This window comes from Rhinolophus sinicus, chromosome 17 (assembly GCF_057876585.1).
Source record: "Rhinolophus sinicus isolate RSI-liver-muscle chromosome 17, RSI-T2T, whole genome shotgun sequence".
Taxonomy (NCBI): domain Eukaryota; kingdom Metazoa; phylum Chordata; class Mammalia; order Chiroptera; family Rhinolophidae; genus Rhinolophus; species Rhinolophus sinicus.
The window spans coordinates 130,821,848-130,839,440 of record NC_142517.1 but is presented as its reverse complement, the minus strand read 5'-3'; the positions used below and the strand labels follow the sequence as shown (position 1 = coordinate 130,839,440).

The 17,593-nt window shown below is 46.9% G+C and overlaps 1 protein-coding gene across 1 annotated transcript in view; it reads left to right on the top strand.

Moving 5' to 3' along the window:
• The window catches only part of LCT (lactase), a 43,023-nt gene that overhangs the window by 14,678 nt on the left and 10,752 nt on the right, over nucleotides 1–17,593 (top strand). The window contains exons 4-10 of the mRNA XM_019731126.3: nucleotides 1,026–1,128; nucleotides 2,417–2,495; nucleotides 4,558–5,284; nucleotides 8,331–8,976; nucleotides 11,042–12,592; nucleotides 13,219–13,487; nucleotides 15,678–15,968. Coding sequence (XP_019586685.3) covers nucleotides 1,026–1,128; nucleotides 2,417–2,495; nucleotides 4,558–5,284; nucleotides 8,331–8,976; nucleotides 11,042–12,592; nucleotides 13,219–13,487; nucleotides 15,678–15,968 — 3,666 coding nt within the window. The remainder of the gene's footprint in view (nucleotides 1–1,025; nucleotides 1,129–2,416; nucleotides 2,496–4,557; nucleotides 5,285–8,330; nucleotides 8,977–11,041; nucleotides 12,593–13,218; nucleotides 13,488–15,677; nucleotides 15,969–17,593) is intronic.

Below are 17,593 nucleotides of genomic sequence, written 5' to 3'. Positions count from 1 at the left end.
TCCCCTCTGGGTAGAAGGCTCCTCCCGCCCGCTCTCCAGTCCTGTGATGGCACAGCGGCCCCAGGCGCGCACTGGTCGCTCAGGAAGGAGAAAGCGCTGGGCTGCCTTAGGAGGCTGCTCGCGGGCCCTGACCCAGCACAGAGAGAGCAAGGCTATGTGATCACAGCGCCACTCGCTGTGGTCCCGCTCAGCTTAGCCGGCTTCTCAGAGCTCAAGGCGTCTCATCTGTAAAGAAGGGGCGCTGTGAGGGGAGGCTCTGAGAAAACAAAGAATGTGCCTGGCTCCTGTTTAAGCAGTTGCTGTTGGTATCTCTCAGTGCCCTTTACTTAGAGGAGGGAAAAGTATGGGAAAAAGAACCAAACCCAACCCCAAAAAGGTCGTTTGAAGTGACGTCAAACAACATGTCAGCCTAGAGATGTTTCCTTGGACACTGAAAGGGCTAGAAATGGGAGAAAATATTACAGCTGCTCCAATTTTAATTATGCTCCTTTTTATTATGGAAAACAGCAAACATAGCCAACAGTAAAAAGAAAAGTGCAAGGAAACCGTCCCCAGCTTCAAAAGCTTTCCACTCGTAGCTGATCTTGTTTCCACTAAACCATAACTTCCTCCTCCCAAGCCAGACTGTTTTGAAGCAAAGCCCAGATATCCATACATATTGTGATGGGGGCACCTGATTCAGCTTCCTGTAGTAACACGGTCCCCTGACATGGGCTGCCTGCCTTGTTCCTGGTTCTAAGGCAATGCCTGCTTCTAGGAGGTGCCTCGTAAGCCTGCGAGGAAGGCACACATGAACCTGTATTTTTGGTGGGGGTCAGTAGGGAGGGTGGCCTGTGTTACTGAAGAGTGTAGACCTTTCTCCTTCAGACTCCAGAGTCAGCTCCCTTTATTGACAGAGGTGGCTAGAGGTAATTTCCAAAACCAGACGGAGTGTTCACAGCTTCTCATTTTGAAAAGCTGTCCCTGTTAGCAAAAGACTTACTCTAGGCAGCTTTGGTTCACTTGCTGACCTTTATCTCTTTCAGACTGCTGAGCCGAAAGTGGAAGTTTTCATCTTCAGTCTAAAACTCCAGGACTGCCCCTCCACCAGGAAGAACCCAGCTGGACTGCTCTCCAGCCTTTTGGAAAGTAAGTGGACATCACTGGAGAGGTTTTGAGTGACAGCTGGTATACTGGCGTGAGGGGGTAGCAATCATGAAAGTCTAGGGTTCCAGTGGGAGGGGGGACCTGAGGAGGGCTGGTCCGAGAGCCCATCCCAGAGGGGTTTAGTGTCCCTCGTCTTCCTATTGTTGGTCCCTTAGTTCCCACTGACCTGAGAAAGACAGGAGGTTCTGTGCAAAGGTGCCAACAATGCCTTGGTCTTATGGAAATAAAGACTATCAGGCATCAGGTGTCAGGTGTAAATATGGGGACTGTTCTGAGCCCGTGTGTCCCCTTCTATTACCCCTCCCTCCATGGTTTCTCATCCCTGCCCTCCTTGGCAGGGCTGCCATTCTCCCCCGACCCACCCCTTTGGCTTACCCTTGTTCATTTCCCCATTACCTCAACTTGCACTTGGCCCTGGCAGGCACCTCATCAAACCTTCATGTCTAAGACCCACAGCACGTGGCCCATCTGCTCAGTATTTCTTCAGATTCTTGAGAGTGAATCTGATTGGTGGGCTGTGGATCAGGAGGTTGTTTCTGGCCCAATCAGGTCAAGGGAAAGGTGGGGTCTGTTAAGGCATCATGAGGATCAGGGCTTCTAGACACTCTGCAGGAAGGGGCCTAGGGGGTACATCCCTGGTACCCTGATAGTCAGTCCAGTCACCTTCAGTAGTGCCCTTTCCACCACCTGTAACCAGTGCCGAGCTGGTTTCACAGATGTCATGAAACTCGTCCATAGATTCCACGTAATAACCTTCCCCCTAACTCACCTTTCATGGCATAACAATTTCTATTCTTAAAGTCCGTCCCTTTCCCTTTCTAAATGGTTAGAATGGTTGGTTTTAGGTTTAACGTACAGTCTACTACGATTTTTTAAAATTCCACCCTTTTCTGATGTTTGAGTTCTTCTAAATCATTTGTTCTGCCCGTGTGGTCTCCAGACCAGCAGTGTCAGCATCACCTGGGAGCTCATTAGACAGTCCCATCCCGGAGCGCACCTCAGATCAGAGACTTTGGAGGGGGCTCAGAAATCTGTGCTTAACACACTCTGCAGGTGGTACATGGAAGTTTGAGAGCCACTGTTCCAAGTCATAAGTAGGTAGGAACCACTTCTGACCTCCTTAAATTCCTACCCCGTGGAATTTTCCAGAGGGACTTGGAACCGTTGCTTGGAGTTTGGGTGTGTTGTATAAGTAAGGAAAACTTGACTGTGGTCATCCATATTGTTGGTTGTGCTTCAGGTGGAGTTAATTAAACTTCCTCTCTTACAGCCATAAATAAAGACCAAGTGCTCACCATTGGGTTTGATATTAATATATTCCTGAACTGTTCATCAAGTTCCAAGGAAAGGTAACGTTACATTTCCTGTCAAACTGTCAATAACTGATATTTGCCAAATACTCTGCTGTTCTTTCACATGTGTGATCTCATGGAACTTTTGTCATCTGCCTCTCGGGCCAGTGAGTTCATTGTGGACATTGTAGGGAGGAGTGATGAAGGCTCAGAGGGGAAAGCTGGGAGAGCCTGTCTCTCACCGAGTCTTCCTCTGGGCCCTACACGATTCTGGCATTCTCACCTGTCGTTCGGCCACCTTGCAGTTCACACAAGTGCACACAACTAGCAGAGCTGGGGTTTGAACCCAGCCTTCTACTTTAAGATCTGGTGAGTTTGTGGCAGAGCAGGCTGGGTTGAAGAGAGACCTGACCATCCCACTGAAGCTTCGTGATCTGAGTAAGTGAGGTGAATTCTCTGCACCCGTTTCCTCATGCAGAATGTGATATCTCCCCCATGAGGGGACAGCATAGATAGGAAAGCCACCTGTTACAGTGGGACAGGAGTCTAACTCGGTAGTATTCTCAGAACAGAGATTCTAATTTATGGTGGGGTTGCAAATAATTTCTTAACGGATGACTAAGGTACCAACATTTGTACATATCATCCTTAAGAAAAGAATAGATTTGAGGTTATCGCACAATTTATATCACTCATGCCTCGTGTGCTTCTTGAGTGAGCGAGAAAATGAGGGTGTGGAAACCAGCACTGGGAGTCCCCAGAGCCCTCAGCACTCCGTGGGAGTGTGTTACACGGGAGCTGCACGCACCACACATCAAGAAGGCCAGACACAGACTTGTCTGCCCAGATCTTCAGCTACAGCTCTCCTGGTCAATGTCTCACCTCAGACGTTTCTAGTATGGCTCTGTCCAAGGTCATAACCTTACGTCTCACCACTTCTTTGTACTTTTCCTCTCCCAGCTCTGGCTGTCCTGAGCCGTAGCTCCTTTGGGCAGTCCACTCAGCTCACTTCAAACCAGCCGTTCAGATCAACAGACCCTGAGCAGCTGCTGCCAGTCAGCCTCTGTGCTAGGAGTGTAAACAGTGAAGTGAGCAGGGAGTGACTGCTCCCTGACCCTACATGGAGTCCGCTGAGGAGTGCTGGGCTGTGTCTTCTCAGAGGGTAAAACTTGAGGTCATAATGAAAGGAAAGCCTTGAGAGCTTAGTGATTACACAACCACAAGATGACATGTGACACCCATTCCAAGGTTCTTTTAACACCTTGATCTCTTGGTATTTTGCCTGAAGTGAAGGTCCAATAGTAGCTCATGTTAAACTGACAATGTGTGAGGCGGGGGGTCCTCACTCAGGCGGGTGTTGATGGAGAACCTGCAGGAGGAGGGGGCTTCTGAGAGGACTAATAGCGCTTTCTCACTCAAGAATTTTAGACTTCACAGGTGAAGCAGACAGGCCCACAAATGACTGTAACACCAGATTGAAAAGGGGACGCAGCACTGCTCCCCAGAGGAGGGAGAAAAGAGCATTATGTGTGATGCCCTGAGGTGGCTTAGAGTGCGTGTGGCGGGGGTCGGATGAAGGAGGGGCAGCTGGAGGGGCCGGGCTTAGAGACAGAGGCTCTGTGTGCTGAATCTCTTCCCAAATTAGGCAGACCCAAGGTAAATAATTATAGTACCTGTCTCATAACTGTACTGTGAGATTTAAATGAGATGACATATATACATTCTTATCACAGTGGCTGGCACTGAATCAAGGTTCAATAAACTGAAGTCAACGTTATTATTAGCTATGTTGATAAACAATACATCGTAAGAAGAAAAAAATATGGTATCAAAACTGAAGCCAGTATTCACGGGTAATCTAATACAGAGAGCAGTAGAGTCGGTACAGTATTTCTACTCACGCACGAGCAATGGTAACTCATCTAAGAAGGGGTAATAATAACAATTTTCCTATTTGCCAGTCACTTCCTGCCCGTGGCTTTGTGGGGTTGGCTTTCCACTTAGAGCTTCTGGAATCTTTACTGATTGAACACACTGTCGCTGTTCATCAGTCTAGGGGCATCTGTGACTCACAGAGTCCTTACTCATTATGTCCTTTTATGTCACTTCCATCCTGTAGCACGTCTTGTTCTCTCACTGACAGCCTGAGCCTTCCAGCTGCCCGGGAGCAGGACCTCGAGACTGCAGTGGCCTCTTCGCCGCCCAGCTCTGCCTATCGGAGAGTCTGGGAAACATTTGCTAACCAGTCCAGGGCAGAAAGGGATGCTTTCCTGCAGGATGTTTTTCCTGAAGGCTTCCTCTGGGGCGTCTCCACGGGAGCCTTTAACGTGGAAGGAGGCTGGGCTGAGGATGGAAGAGGGGCAAGTGTCTGGGACCGACTCAGGCCCCAGAAGGCCACCAAGGGCCAAGCGACGCCAGAGGTGGCCAGCGACAGTTACCACAAGGCGGACATTGACATCGCCCTACTTCGCGGCCTCCGGGCTCAGGTCTACAAGTTCTCCATCTCCTGGTCCCGCATCTTCCCCACTGGGCACGGGCGTAACCCCTGCCCCCAGGGTGTCAGCTACTACAACAAGCTGATTGACAGCCTGCTGGACTCGCACATCGAGCCCATGGCCACACTCTTCCACTGGGACCTGCCTCAGGCCCTGCAGGATCACGGTGGGTGGCAGAATGAGAGCGTGGTGGATGCCTTCCTGGACTATGCAGCCTTCTGCTTCTCTACCTTTGGGGACCGTGTGAAGCTGTGGGTGACCTTCCACGAGCCGTGGGTGATGAGCTACGCAGGCTATGGCACTGGCCAACACGCACCAGGCATCTCTGACCCAGGAGTGGCCTCTTTTAAGGTACTGCCCATCTTTGCAGCTCCTACTCACTGAAGGAGAAGGGATATTTGGCTGGAAGAAAGTCATTTTATCTTCCCATCAGCGAGTGTTTACTTTTTGTCCTTTAAAGGAAATCAGAGGGAGGGATTTACCATACATTGTTAATTACCTTATTTTGTCCAAACGTTGTGCTGGCACTTTAAGGATAGTTATTACATCCTCAGAACAGCACTGATGAATGAAGGAATTGGGGCTCAGAAGGATGACGTCATTAGTGGCAAGCAGTTTGAAGCCAGAATTTGAGTCCACATCTACTGGACTCCAATGCGAGTTTTATGTGTGATCCAGGACTCTTAGTTGCAAGTGACAGAAAACCCAACCCAAATTTAATTAAGCAAGTAGGGGAATTTATGAGTTCAGGAAACTGAAAAGTCTTGGTTTTAGCTGATCAGAGTGAAGCTTGATCAGACCACAAACAATGTTACCAGGTCCCAATTTTTTCTTCTTCTCTTGCTCCCCTCGTTGGCTTTATTCTTGGGCTACCTGGTAGCCAGCAGCCCTGCCCTCAAATATGAGAGCAGCCGTCTTGCCCTCATATTTCAAGACCAACAGGAAAGAAAACATGCCTCTGTCCTGGCATTCCCAGCAAAAGTCTCCCTGTGGGTCACATGTCCATCCCTGAACCAATCACTGGCTCTAGGCTAGGGGCCTGTGCGCACTGACTGGTTTGGGTCCAGGTCCCAGCGCTACCCCTCAACACACGGGTTGAGAGGCGGGGACCTAGGGGTTGGCTTTCCAGAGGGCAGTCAGGGTATCATCTCAACAAGAAGGGGATGTATATACTGGAGACAAATTTACAATGGCTTAATATGGCTTTCTTCCATCATTTTCCTTTTCTTCAAAATCTCCCAGAAAACCCACCAGCTCTCCCTGGCAGCATTCCTTAGGGTAGACATGTTAGTCTGGCTTCCCCCTGCCACATATGAGTTTTGTTCTGAAATGAGTATTTACTGTGCCCCATGCTGGGTGTTAAGGAGGATATACGACCTATGCCCTCAAGATGTTAAAACCTTTTGGGGAAGATGATACTAACACACCTAGGAAAATTGGAGAACAATTCTAAATGTCCCCAGTTAGAATGAGCTGGAATACTATGAATAAATGACTCATTGAAATGCCAAAAATCATATCACTTAAATCAAGTTTTCCATTCTGCTCTGAGTAAGTGAGTGCACCCAAGGAGAGAGACAGGACTTCTGAAAATGGAAGGTTTGCACCTTTCTGTTTGTCTCCGTGTTGTAAAAATCAGCCAAACCTTTCCTCTGTAGGCTTCTGGTCCCTACAACTGTGGCTCCTGAGATTTTTCTACAGAGACGTTAATGAGAAAGTCCATCTCACTTTTCTCCCTCAATTCGTGCTTTTACTTATTAGTTAAAACATTAGAATACCATCACGGACAAACTTCAAAGAAGAGATTTTCCTCATGATTCTTACCAGTGTTTCCTTCCAGTCTTGGCTTCCTTGCATTCAAAGTGCAATCACAGTGAGCACTTAGCTTAATGCCTTTTTTTTTTTAAAGAAATAGACTTGACTTTCTAGAGTAGTTTTAGGTTCATAGCAAAATTGAACAGAAGATGCAAAGATTTCTCATCTACCCCCTACCCCCTGGTCTCTCCCATTATCAACATCCCCCCCACCAATGTGGCATATTTGTTACGATCACTGAATCTACACTGACACGTCCTACTCACCCCAGTGCTCGTTTTTTACTTCACTTGTCATTAACACTTGTCCATGTAGTGATGCCGTCACAATGATTTTTCTGATGGTTGTCTCACTAGTGCAGAGGGAAGCATTCTTGCCTTTGGAGGGGGTCACCGCTTACTGTTGGGGTTTAGGACCCAGTTAAGCACTAACACTTGGGACATGAGAACCAGTCAGGAGTTTTACTTCCTAGGGCGTGTTTTGGTAAGAAAATTCTTCAAAAGTATGTGTCATCATCTTCAGATGATAAAAAGGAAAGGGAGCTGAGCAGTAGCAAGTTTCTGCACTCTAACTTTCTGCTTGGTGCTTTATATACACGATGGCATTTAATCTTCCTCTGTGGATCCATAATTACCTGCTTCTTGCAGACTAGGAAGCAGAAGTTGAGAGAGAAGATTACTTGAGTTTCCTGAGCAAGTGAGTGACATGGTCAAGATTCAAATCTAGGCTTGATGTACTCCAGACACCCTGCTTTTGCCCCTGTTTTCTCCTGGTGCTCCACCAAGAAAAGCTATTGACTTTTGTGAGACCATCAGTTATGTCTACAAAGAGATTCACGGTTGTAGATTTAATTAAATAGAAATATGAATGGGTAAGCCAGAAAGAACTGTACCCTCCTTTGTGTGTTAGCTAAATTGATCCTCCCCCACCCCAATTAGTTATTGACTAATTAGGCAATAAGTACTTACAGAGAACAGAGGAAGAATAGCATTGTCCGTGACAATAGAGGCCTGGAGTCAGACTGCCTGCTTTCTTCTCTCTCTGGATGGTGGTAATGAGGATTGTATTTGCCACCTAAGGTTGTTGGCAGGGTGACGTGAGAGAATTCCTTAACAATGGTTACTGTTAATACGGTGGTAGATGCTGTAGCTATTGACCTGTTGATGGTGGTGGTGATGGTGGTGCTGACTTGTTGGAGAAGCTGGTTGACTTGTTGCCGTTGTTAACCACATTGTTGCTATGTGGGCCCTGGTGGCGGTGTTAATGTCAGCACTGTCCTTATTGTTGACGTGTTGACATCATTAGCGTTAGTCTCACCTTCTTGTTAATGTTGACTTGATGTTTTTGTTGATTTGTTGACATTGGTGTTAAGTTGTTGATGATTTAATGGTATTGTTGTTATTAGTGTTGCTGTTATTGATGTTGACATTTTCAGTGTTGCTGTTGTTATTAACTTCCTGATATTATTTACATTTGTGTTAACTTGTTAACGTTGCTGTTGACTTGCTGTTGGCTTGTTGATGCTATTTTTGACATTGCTGTTGTCACTAAGCACTGTGTTTCCTTATTTCTTCATCACAAGGTGACTCACTTGGTCCTCAAGGCTCATGCCAGAGCCTGGCACCACTACAACAGCCACCATCGCCTACAGCAGCAGGGGCGAGTGGGCATTGTGCTTAACTCAGACTGGGCTGAACCCCTGGCCCCAGAGAGCCTGGAAGACCTGAGAGCCTCTGAACGCTTCTTGCACTTCATGCTGGGCTGGTTTGCACACCCTATTTTTGTGGATGGAGATTATCCGGCTGCCCTGAGGGCCCAGATCCAACAGATAAACAAACAGTGCCCCAGTCCTGTGGCCCAGCTCCCTGAGTTCACCGAGGCAGAGAAGCAGCTCCTAAAAGGCTCCGCTGATTTTCTGGGTCTGTCCCATTACACTTCCCGCCTCATCAGCAAGGCCCAACAAGATACCTGCAGCCCCAGCTATGATGCCATCGGCGGCTTCTCACAGCATGTGGACCCTGCATGGCCCCAGACCTCATCCCCTTGGATTCGCGTGGTGCCCTGGGGTATAAGGAGGCTGTTGCAGTTTGTATCCTTGGAATACACAAGAGGAAAAGTTCCAATCTACCTGGCTGGGAATGGCATGCCCATAGGGGAAAATGAAAATCTCTTTGATGATTCCGTGAGAGTAGACTACTTCAATCAATACATCAACGAAGTGCTCAAGGGTAAGAATGGTGGATATGCTGGTGGTTGGGAGGTGGGCGGTGCTTCTTCAAGTCTTCTGAGTTCTGTTTTATGGGAGAAAGACAGTCTCCCAAGGAAATGAAGCCAAAAAGTAGTATTGGTAGTAATAGTGTGAGTCTTTCCCATCTGCCTCCTAACTCTCTCCCTCAAAGGCCTCAAGTCTTTGCTCCCAGATTCTTAGGTCTCCCTTCTACATTCTGCCATCTGAGTCCTAGTCACTCATCAAGGCTCATCATCTTTAATGCATTTATTGAACAAGTATTTATTGACTGCCTATAATGTGCCAGACATTGTGTAAGACAATGGGGGTTTAATATTGAACAAACATTCTCTTCTCCCATAGGGGACTCATAGTCGACAGAGGGATACAGACAGAAGGTTGCAATATACGGTGATAATGGCATTACAGGATGGCATGAGGACACTTAAGATGGGACTCCAACCCATTAAATCTTCCTTCTCTGCTCCAGCCACATTGATCTTCATCTCCTTTACCTGGCTATAAAATCTACATTCCATATCATTCACTAATCCATCTCTACAGTCTCATTCTTACCTAACACACTGTTTCATATGTCTTTTTATTCCAAGTGAAAAGGAATGGCACATATGTTTCATCTCCTGTCAGTCCTAATCAGTGAATAGTGGATAGTTGTCTGCCTAGAGGGCTGTGATGAGAAGATTTCAAGGCCTTGTGTAGATCAAAGAGAAAGAGTTGATACGGGGCACCTGCCCTGAGCACTGCGGTAAGGAATAGAGACACACATCCCACTGAGGGAGGGCAGGCACCCTCTCTTAGTCTTCACTTGTACTCTGGTCAGCATCAAGGTTACAATTCTGTAATCATCATAATCTTGGAATCCGTTTAAGACATTATCTCAAGGGATCCTTGAAACAGCTTTATGCAATAAATAGGGACAGATATTATTCTCATGGGACAACTGTACAAACTGATGCTCTGAGATATTAAATGGTGTATCTGAACATCCAGTGAGTGGAACCATCGGCCTTTCTATTTCTGACTCAGCTCTTCACTCTACCTACTGACCTATGAGTCTTTTCTTTATCTTTATGTTTCCAGAGCCTGGCACAGCCTGGAGACAAAGTATTTATTGAATAAATGAGCAACTTTTCCTCCCACTTATACAATCAATGTTTGTTGAGAGGCTGTGTGATCTGATAAAAACAAGGATTAATTCATTGCTGGCTCCCAGTGGGAGCCCACAGCCATTGCCTTGCTTTGACTCTGGTTCTTGGTTGACGTGTTGACTGTCTTTATTTCCTCACAGTTCTGGAGGCCAGCAGTCTGGAATCAAGATGTCAGCAGGGACGTTCTCCCTCCACAGGCTCCAGGGGAGAGCCTTCCTTGCTTCTTTTTCCAGCTTCTGGGGGCTCCAGGCCTTCCTTGGCTTGTGGTCACATCACTCCAATCTCTGCCTCCATCTTCACATGGCCTTCTCCTCTGTGTCTCTTATCAGGACACCTGTCACTGGATTTAGGACCTACCCAGTTAATGCAGGGCAATCTCATTTTGACATCCTTAACTTAATTACATCTTCAAACACCCTTTTTCCAAATAAGGTTACATTGACTGGTACTGGGGGTTAGGACTTGGACATATCATTTTGGGAACCACCACTCAACCCACTACACCAGGGAATACATTTCTTTAGGCTCTTTTTTTTTTTTAACATGGAATGTATGGTCATTTTATGTCAATATTGTTGAACAAGGAAAATCAAAAGCACATTTTTTAAGATGAAATGATTTATATATTCTATATGAAACCAAAGAGTCCTGACACTAGCAGGTGGGGCACTTTCTCTCCATTATTCATTTTAAGTCAGGGACGCTCCCTTGGACTGAGATTTATGGCCGTAGATGTGGTCTCATGGGCTTGTGGATTTCCCATATAAGCACTTTCATTCTGAGGACTAGTTTTTGGAGTAACCTGTCCTCTCCAAAACATTCATGTCAAAAGGAAAACCTTTAAAAGGCAACATCAGCAACAGAGACTTAAAATAACTCGTTTGTTTTTCTCCACAGCTGTCCAGGAGGACTCAGTGGATGTTCGCTCTTACATTGCTCGTTCCCTCATCGACGGCTTCGAAGGGTCCTCTGGTTACAGCCAGAGGTTTGGGCTGCACCATGTTGACTTCAACGATAGCAGCAAGCCAAGGACTCCCAGGAAATCTGCCTATTTTTTCACCAGCATCATTGAAAAGAATGGTTTCCTCACCAAGGTAGTAAAAAGACTGCCACCACCCAGTACAGCAAACCTCCCCCCTAAAATCAGAGCCTTTAATTTTCCATCTGAGGTACCCTCCAAGTCTAAAGTAATTTGGAAAAAGTTCTCCAACGAACCCAAGTTTGAAAGGGATTTGTTCTACCATGGCACGTTCCGGGATGACTTTCTGTGGGGCGTGTCTTCATCAGCCTATCAGATTGAAGGCGCTTGGGACGCTGACAGCAAAGGCCCCAGCATCTGGGATAACTTTACCCACACACCAGGGAACAATGTGCAAGATAATGCCACTGGAGACATAGCCTGTGACAGCTATAACCAATTGGATGCCGATCTGAATATGCTTCGAGCTTTGAAGGTGAAGGCCTATCGCTTCTCTCTCTCCTGGTCTCGGATTTTCCCAACCGGGAGAAATAGTTCTATCAACCAAAAAGGTGTTGATTATTACAACAAGTTGATCAATGGCTTGGTGGCAAGCAACATCTCTCCCATGGTGACACTGTTTCACTGGGACCTGCCCCAGGCTCTCCAGGATATTGGAGGCTGGGAGAATCATTCCTTGATTGAGTTATTTAACAGCTATGCAGACTTTTGTTTCCAGACCTATGGTGACAGAGTCAAGTTCTGGCTGACCTTTAATGACCCCGCATACCATGCGTGGTCGGGTTACGGCTCAGGAGATTTTCCCCCAAATGTGAAGGATCCAGGCTGGGCACCTTACAGGATTGGACACGCACTCCTCAAAGCCCATGCCAGAGTCTATCACACTTATGATGAGAAATACAGGCCAGAGCAGAAGGGGGTCATCTCTTTGAGTCTCAGTACACACTGGGCGGAACCCAAGTCACCGGAGGTCCCAAGGGATGTGGAGGCAGCTGACCGAATGCTGCAGTTCTCACTGGGATGGTTCGCCCACCCCATTTTCCGAAACGGAGACTATCCTGACGCCATGAAGTGGAAAGTGGGGAACAGGAGTGAACTCCAGCACTTAGCCACGTCCCGCCTACCAAGTTTCACTGAGGAGGAGAAGAGGTACATCAGGGCGACGGCTGATGTGTTCTGTCTCAACACCTACTCCTCCAGAATCGTGCAGCACACGACACCCACGTTAAACCCGCCCTCCTACGTAGACGACCAGGAGACGGTTGAAGAGCAGGACCCTTCGTGGCCTTCCACAGCAATGGACAGAGCTGCGCCCTGGGGCCTGCGGAGACTGCTCAACTGGATCAAGGAAGAGTACGGTGGCTTTCCCATTTACATCACTGAAAATGGAGCGGGGCTGACAAATCCAAACATGGAAGATACTGAAAGGATATTTTACCACAAAACCTACATCAACGAAGCTTTGAAAGGTATGTGAGGATTCACGCCCCCTTGCAAAATCTTCCAATATCCATATGTCATGTGTCTGAAATGGTTTGGCAGAGTGGATTCCAAACCATCACTCTCTCTCTTATGCTCTAACTCCTTCATTCTTTTTCTTTCTGGGGTTACAGGGCCCTTTGGAAATCTGAACAAAAGCTATGGTCATCTCCCCAAATGTACCCACACACAGACCTCACGAGAATATTTCCATGGGTCTGTTCATTTATTATTGAGGAAGTACTATGTGAAAAGTTCTATTCTAAGTGCTGGGGAAACAGCAGTGCACACAACAGATAGCTTTCTGCTGGTGTGGAGCTTTATTTCAAGGGGTTCCATTCACCCCAGAGCAAGAAACTCTTCTCTAATTCACATCCCTTTACCCCAACAAAAGGATTGGATTTTACAAAACTCAGTCATTAATTCTTGCTATTTGGGCATCAGTGCTGATGAAAACAAAGACATGCAGGATGATCTATGACATACGTTATTTGTGGGTACAGGTTGGTGGTTTAGGACGACTGTCGGAGTTGAGGGGCCAGAACCTGGCTGGGATTCTTGGGCTCCCGATCTCCTAGGGTAAATCTCTGCTCTGCTCCCTTTGGAATGTTCCCAGCCTACAGGCGCGATGGTGTAGACCTTCGGGGGTATGCCGCGTGGTCTCTGATGGACAGCTTTGAGTGGCTGAACGGCTACACAGTGAAGTTTGGACTGTACCACGTTGATTTCAATAATGTGAATAGGCCTCGCACAGCGAGAGCCTCTGCCAGGTACTACACAGAGGTCATAGCTAACAACGGCATGCCACTGCCCAAGGAAGACGAGTTTCTCTACGGTCAGTTTCCCGAGGGCTTCTCCTGGAGTGCAGCTTCCGCTGCGTATCAGGTAAGGAGTTCAGGGCCTTTCAACAACATCTACTACATACCTACTATGTGCCAGGCTCTGGGCGTGGTGCCGGGGAGGGCAGGTGTGAACGGGGGAGTTTCATAGACTGTGGGAGTCTATGTGCAACATGCCGTGGGGGGAATTCTGAGAGGTCCTCTTCCTGGACAGCCCGGCTTCTTCACATTCCAAATTCGGGCAGACCAATAAAGTTATGAGGGCTGTGCTGGGAGGGGTGTTAGCAGGCAAGATGGGCAGGAGGAGCCAGGGCAGAGACCCTGAGGCCAAGACATGTAGATGTGAAGGTTCTGGCTGGATGCTTTATTTCTTACCTAGTCTCCTCCAAGTAGGCAATTTGCTGAAAATGGCTGTGACGTGGGCCTGGGTTTTTTTTTCTGATGTCCTAACAACAATATGCTGTATCTTATTCATGCCGAATGAAGCTTACTCATACAGAAAATATGATGGTTTTGCTTTTCCCCAGAAAAATAGAAAATAAAAAGCAAAGAGTGACATATATATATATATGACATATATGTGTACACATATCTATCTATATATATATAATCACATATTATCACAATTTAATACAGTTTTCCTTTCTTAAAGTGTGTATACATTTTTTTGGTATATATATATATATATATATATATATATATATATATATATATATATAGTGATACTCAATATATACCGAAAACAAAAGATGAATACAGGTCACGTTTGACTTCTGCAATTACAAGAGGTGCTCAAAGTGGTTACCATCAGCGTCCAGATACTTCTGGTTATGGCGAACTACTGCTTGAGCAATGTTGACCCAAGTGTCCACCTGTATACTTTTTTTGGAGATATATGTATGTGTGTATATATATATATACACACACACACACACACATATATGGCTTTATGGAGTCCTATTTTATTCGGTGGGTTATACTTTTGCTATCATTATGTATTTACATGTTCAAATCATCCAACATTGTGCCAGGTGGCATGCTTTTAGCTGGATCCTGTGTTCTTTTGACATGGTCCATTATTTTTTCATCATTTCCCTTATTCTTTCTGGCACAACAAGGTGTTCCAGGCTCATCTTGTACCTTTTGTGCCTCAGTGCTATAGTCAGCCATTGTTCTAATGGGCCCTGTCTCCTTTTATTGGATAAGGCCATTTAGAAGCCAAGATCTGGGTGCGAGGTTGCTCACTGCTACTGGGGGGTCCTTACTGCTAGTCCCCCTCGGTGCACCAAGCTAGGAAGTACCTGCATGTACACACACACACACACACACACTCACTCATATACGCTTCTCCATCCACCCACATCTCTATGTATCTTAAAAACCATGAGTTCACACTGATACCTCCAGTTCCAATCCAACTCCACAGGGTTGATGCTGGCTTTCGTGTTTTCCACATTCGTACTCCTTCTCCACTGGGAAGAAACCTAGCTCCTAACATCCTCAACATAATCACTTATTTGCTCAATCCCCCTGCATTAACTGAGCACATCTCCTCCACCCAGCTAGCCCACACAGGGTACCTTCCTGCTGGCCCTGGGCCCTGCCACTCACACAGGGGCTGCGCAGGCCAGAATGACAGCACTACCCTGGAATCCAGTCACATAATGTCACACCATATATGCTGAAGTGTCTTAAAGTGAATTACAGAAATTGTACCTGTCAGACTACCTAAGCCTATAGGCAGTTGTTTTCCCAGCGGCTTATAATCAGTTTCCCCTTAAGATAGGTGGGAAGACAAAACAAAAACACAACAAAACAGCACAGAAACAGTGACACATGTCCTGATTAGAAATGCTGCTGCCCCACTTGGCATCACTGGTATTTGTTCGGCCATGAGTGGGGTTGGACACGTAGAATTGTCCATTCAAACTTTTCATGAGCACTCATCCTACACCAGACACTGTTACATTAGCTACAGGGACACGATGAGAAAGACCCAATGCCTGTGGGAAGCCAGTCAGCACGTGCGTAATTGCATGATGTGGGGCGACAGTGCCACGATGTACAGAAAGTGTGTACAGGAAGCCGTAGGAATTCAGAAATCGGAGAGTGGCCATTGACAACTCCCAGAAGTGACGCTGACTTACGTCCTGACTCGGAACTCTCCTGACGACAGAAAGAAACTTGTGGTGGCTTGACTGCATGAATTAATTAGACCATGTCTTGTCATCTTGAGATTGAAGGTGCATGGAGAGCAGATGGCAAAGGACTCAGTATTTGGGACACATTTGCTCACACACCACTGAAGGTTGCGAATAATGACAACGGAGACGTGGCCTGTGACAGTTATCACAAGATTGCTGAGGATGTGGTCGCCCTGCAGAACCTGGGCGTGTCCCACTATCGCTTTTCCATCTCTTGGACTCGTGTCCTCCCTGATGGCACCACCAAGTTCATCAACAACGCGGGACTGAACTACTACGTGCGGCTCATTGACGCGCTGCTGGCTGCCAACATCAAGCCCCAGGTGAGGCTGGGCCCTGGCCAGGCCTGTCCACAAGGGGGAGGCCGCTGGGCAGAGAGCACAGCTATTGTGTAAACCAAAGCTGTTTTCAAATTTAATTTTTGAATTGTCAACAAATTTACTTGGTGAAGAATTCAAAAAGTGTAAAAGCGCCTGCAGTGTAGATTTTCCCTCTATCCCTGACCCACCATCATCCGGTTCCCCTCCATATGGGCAATGAAGTTTGCAAGGTTTTCAGGTCCTTCTTTTGTGTATGGAAGCCTGTAGATGTGTATATGTGTGGATGTATATCCCTTTTCCCCTCTTTTTTTCCGTAATGATAAGACACATGCAGTTTGGTACTTGCTTTTATTTGACAGTGTTTATTACAGGTATTTCCATATCCATACAGTCTCCACATTTGTTCGTTGTTATGTGGAATTGTTTGTACCTAACTTCTCTAATTACTTCCCTATTAATGGGCACTCTTCCCTATGACATATCCCCTCCTTTGCCATGATAACCAATACTATGACGAATAGCCATTGACATACAGCAATTAGTATGGGTGGAAGTTTATCTGTAGGATATGGTCCTAGGAGCAGAATTGCTGAGACAAATGTGTGTGTCTTTGTAAGCCATGAGTTATTGTGCGTAATACAGAAGCTCATTTGTGGGCTTACTTTGGTACCATCAAGAATTTTAAACTTTACTTGAAAGACTAAGAACACTTTTCCTTTTCCCCTGATCCATTTATAAGTTAAAGCGCTGGGGGGCACGGGTTCTATGAAGCTATGTGATTGCTCTGCTGTTGTGGTTGGAAGTTCTGCACAGCAGTCAATCCATAATCCCCACATTACAATCCCCTCTTACCACCCCTTTTCTCTGGGAAAATAAGCCTATGTGGACTTCTCTCCTCACACTGATAACACTGCAGGAATGAACCAGCCATGCAGAGTTTATTACGGGGCGTGCCAGGCATTAATGGGAGAGAAGGTGGCCGAGCGGCTGTCCTGCAGGACCCCATGATTTGGGTGGGCAATGAGATTCATCACATACAACAATCCAGAACAACGTCAGAGAGCACAAAACTCAGAGCCAGACAATTTTGTAGCCTGTGAGGGCACTGAGACACTGCAGACAGGCAAAGCGCTGTGGCCAGGGAGCTTCAGGGAGGAGGGGGTCTCAAAGAAGAGAACTGGGATGGGCGGGCAGGCAAGGAAAAGGTTTTTCAGGCAGAGGGAAAGACTTGGGCCACTGACCATCATCAGTCAGTGGCCTGGGTCAGACTGAGGACAGTGGAGACCACAGCTTGGCCAAGATGATGTGTGTCAGGGGCATCAAGGGGAAGGCGGAGAGAGGAAAAGGCCTCCACATACATAACCGACAGGAACCACATACATAACCAACAGCTTCCTCCCAGCACAGGCAGAAGCTCCAGACACATTAGATGATGTCCTTGGGGGTGTCCCTTTACAAGGAGAATGGCTCCAGCCTCCGGAGACCCTCAGAGTCTCCAATTCTCAGAAGTCTATGCGGGCAGGTCCTGATCCCTAACTACAACTGCAATTAACACGTACAGAAGAGCTGTCAGTGTGGCCTGTGAGTTAGGCCTCAGTGATTCCGTCATGTGGAGGTCTTAGCGCCTG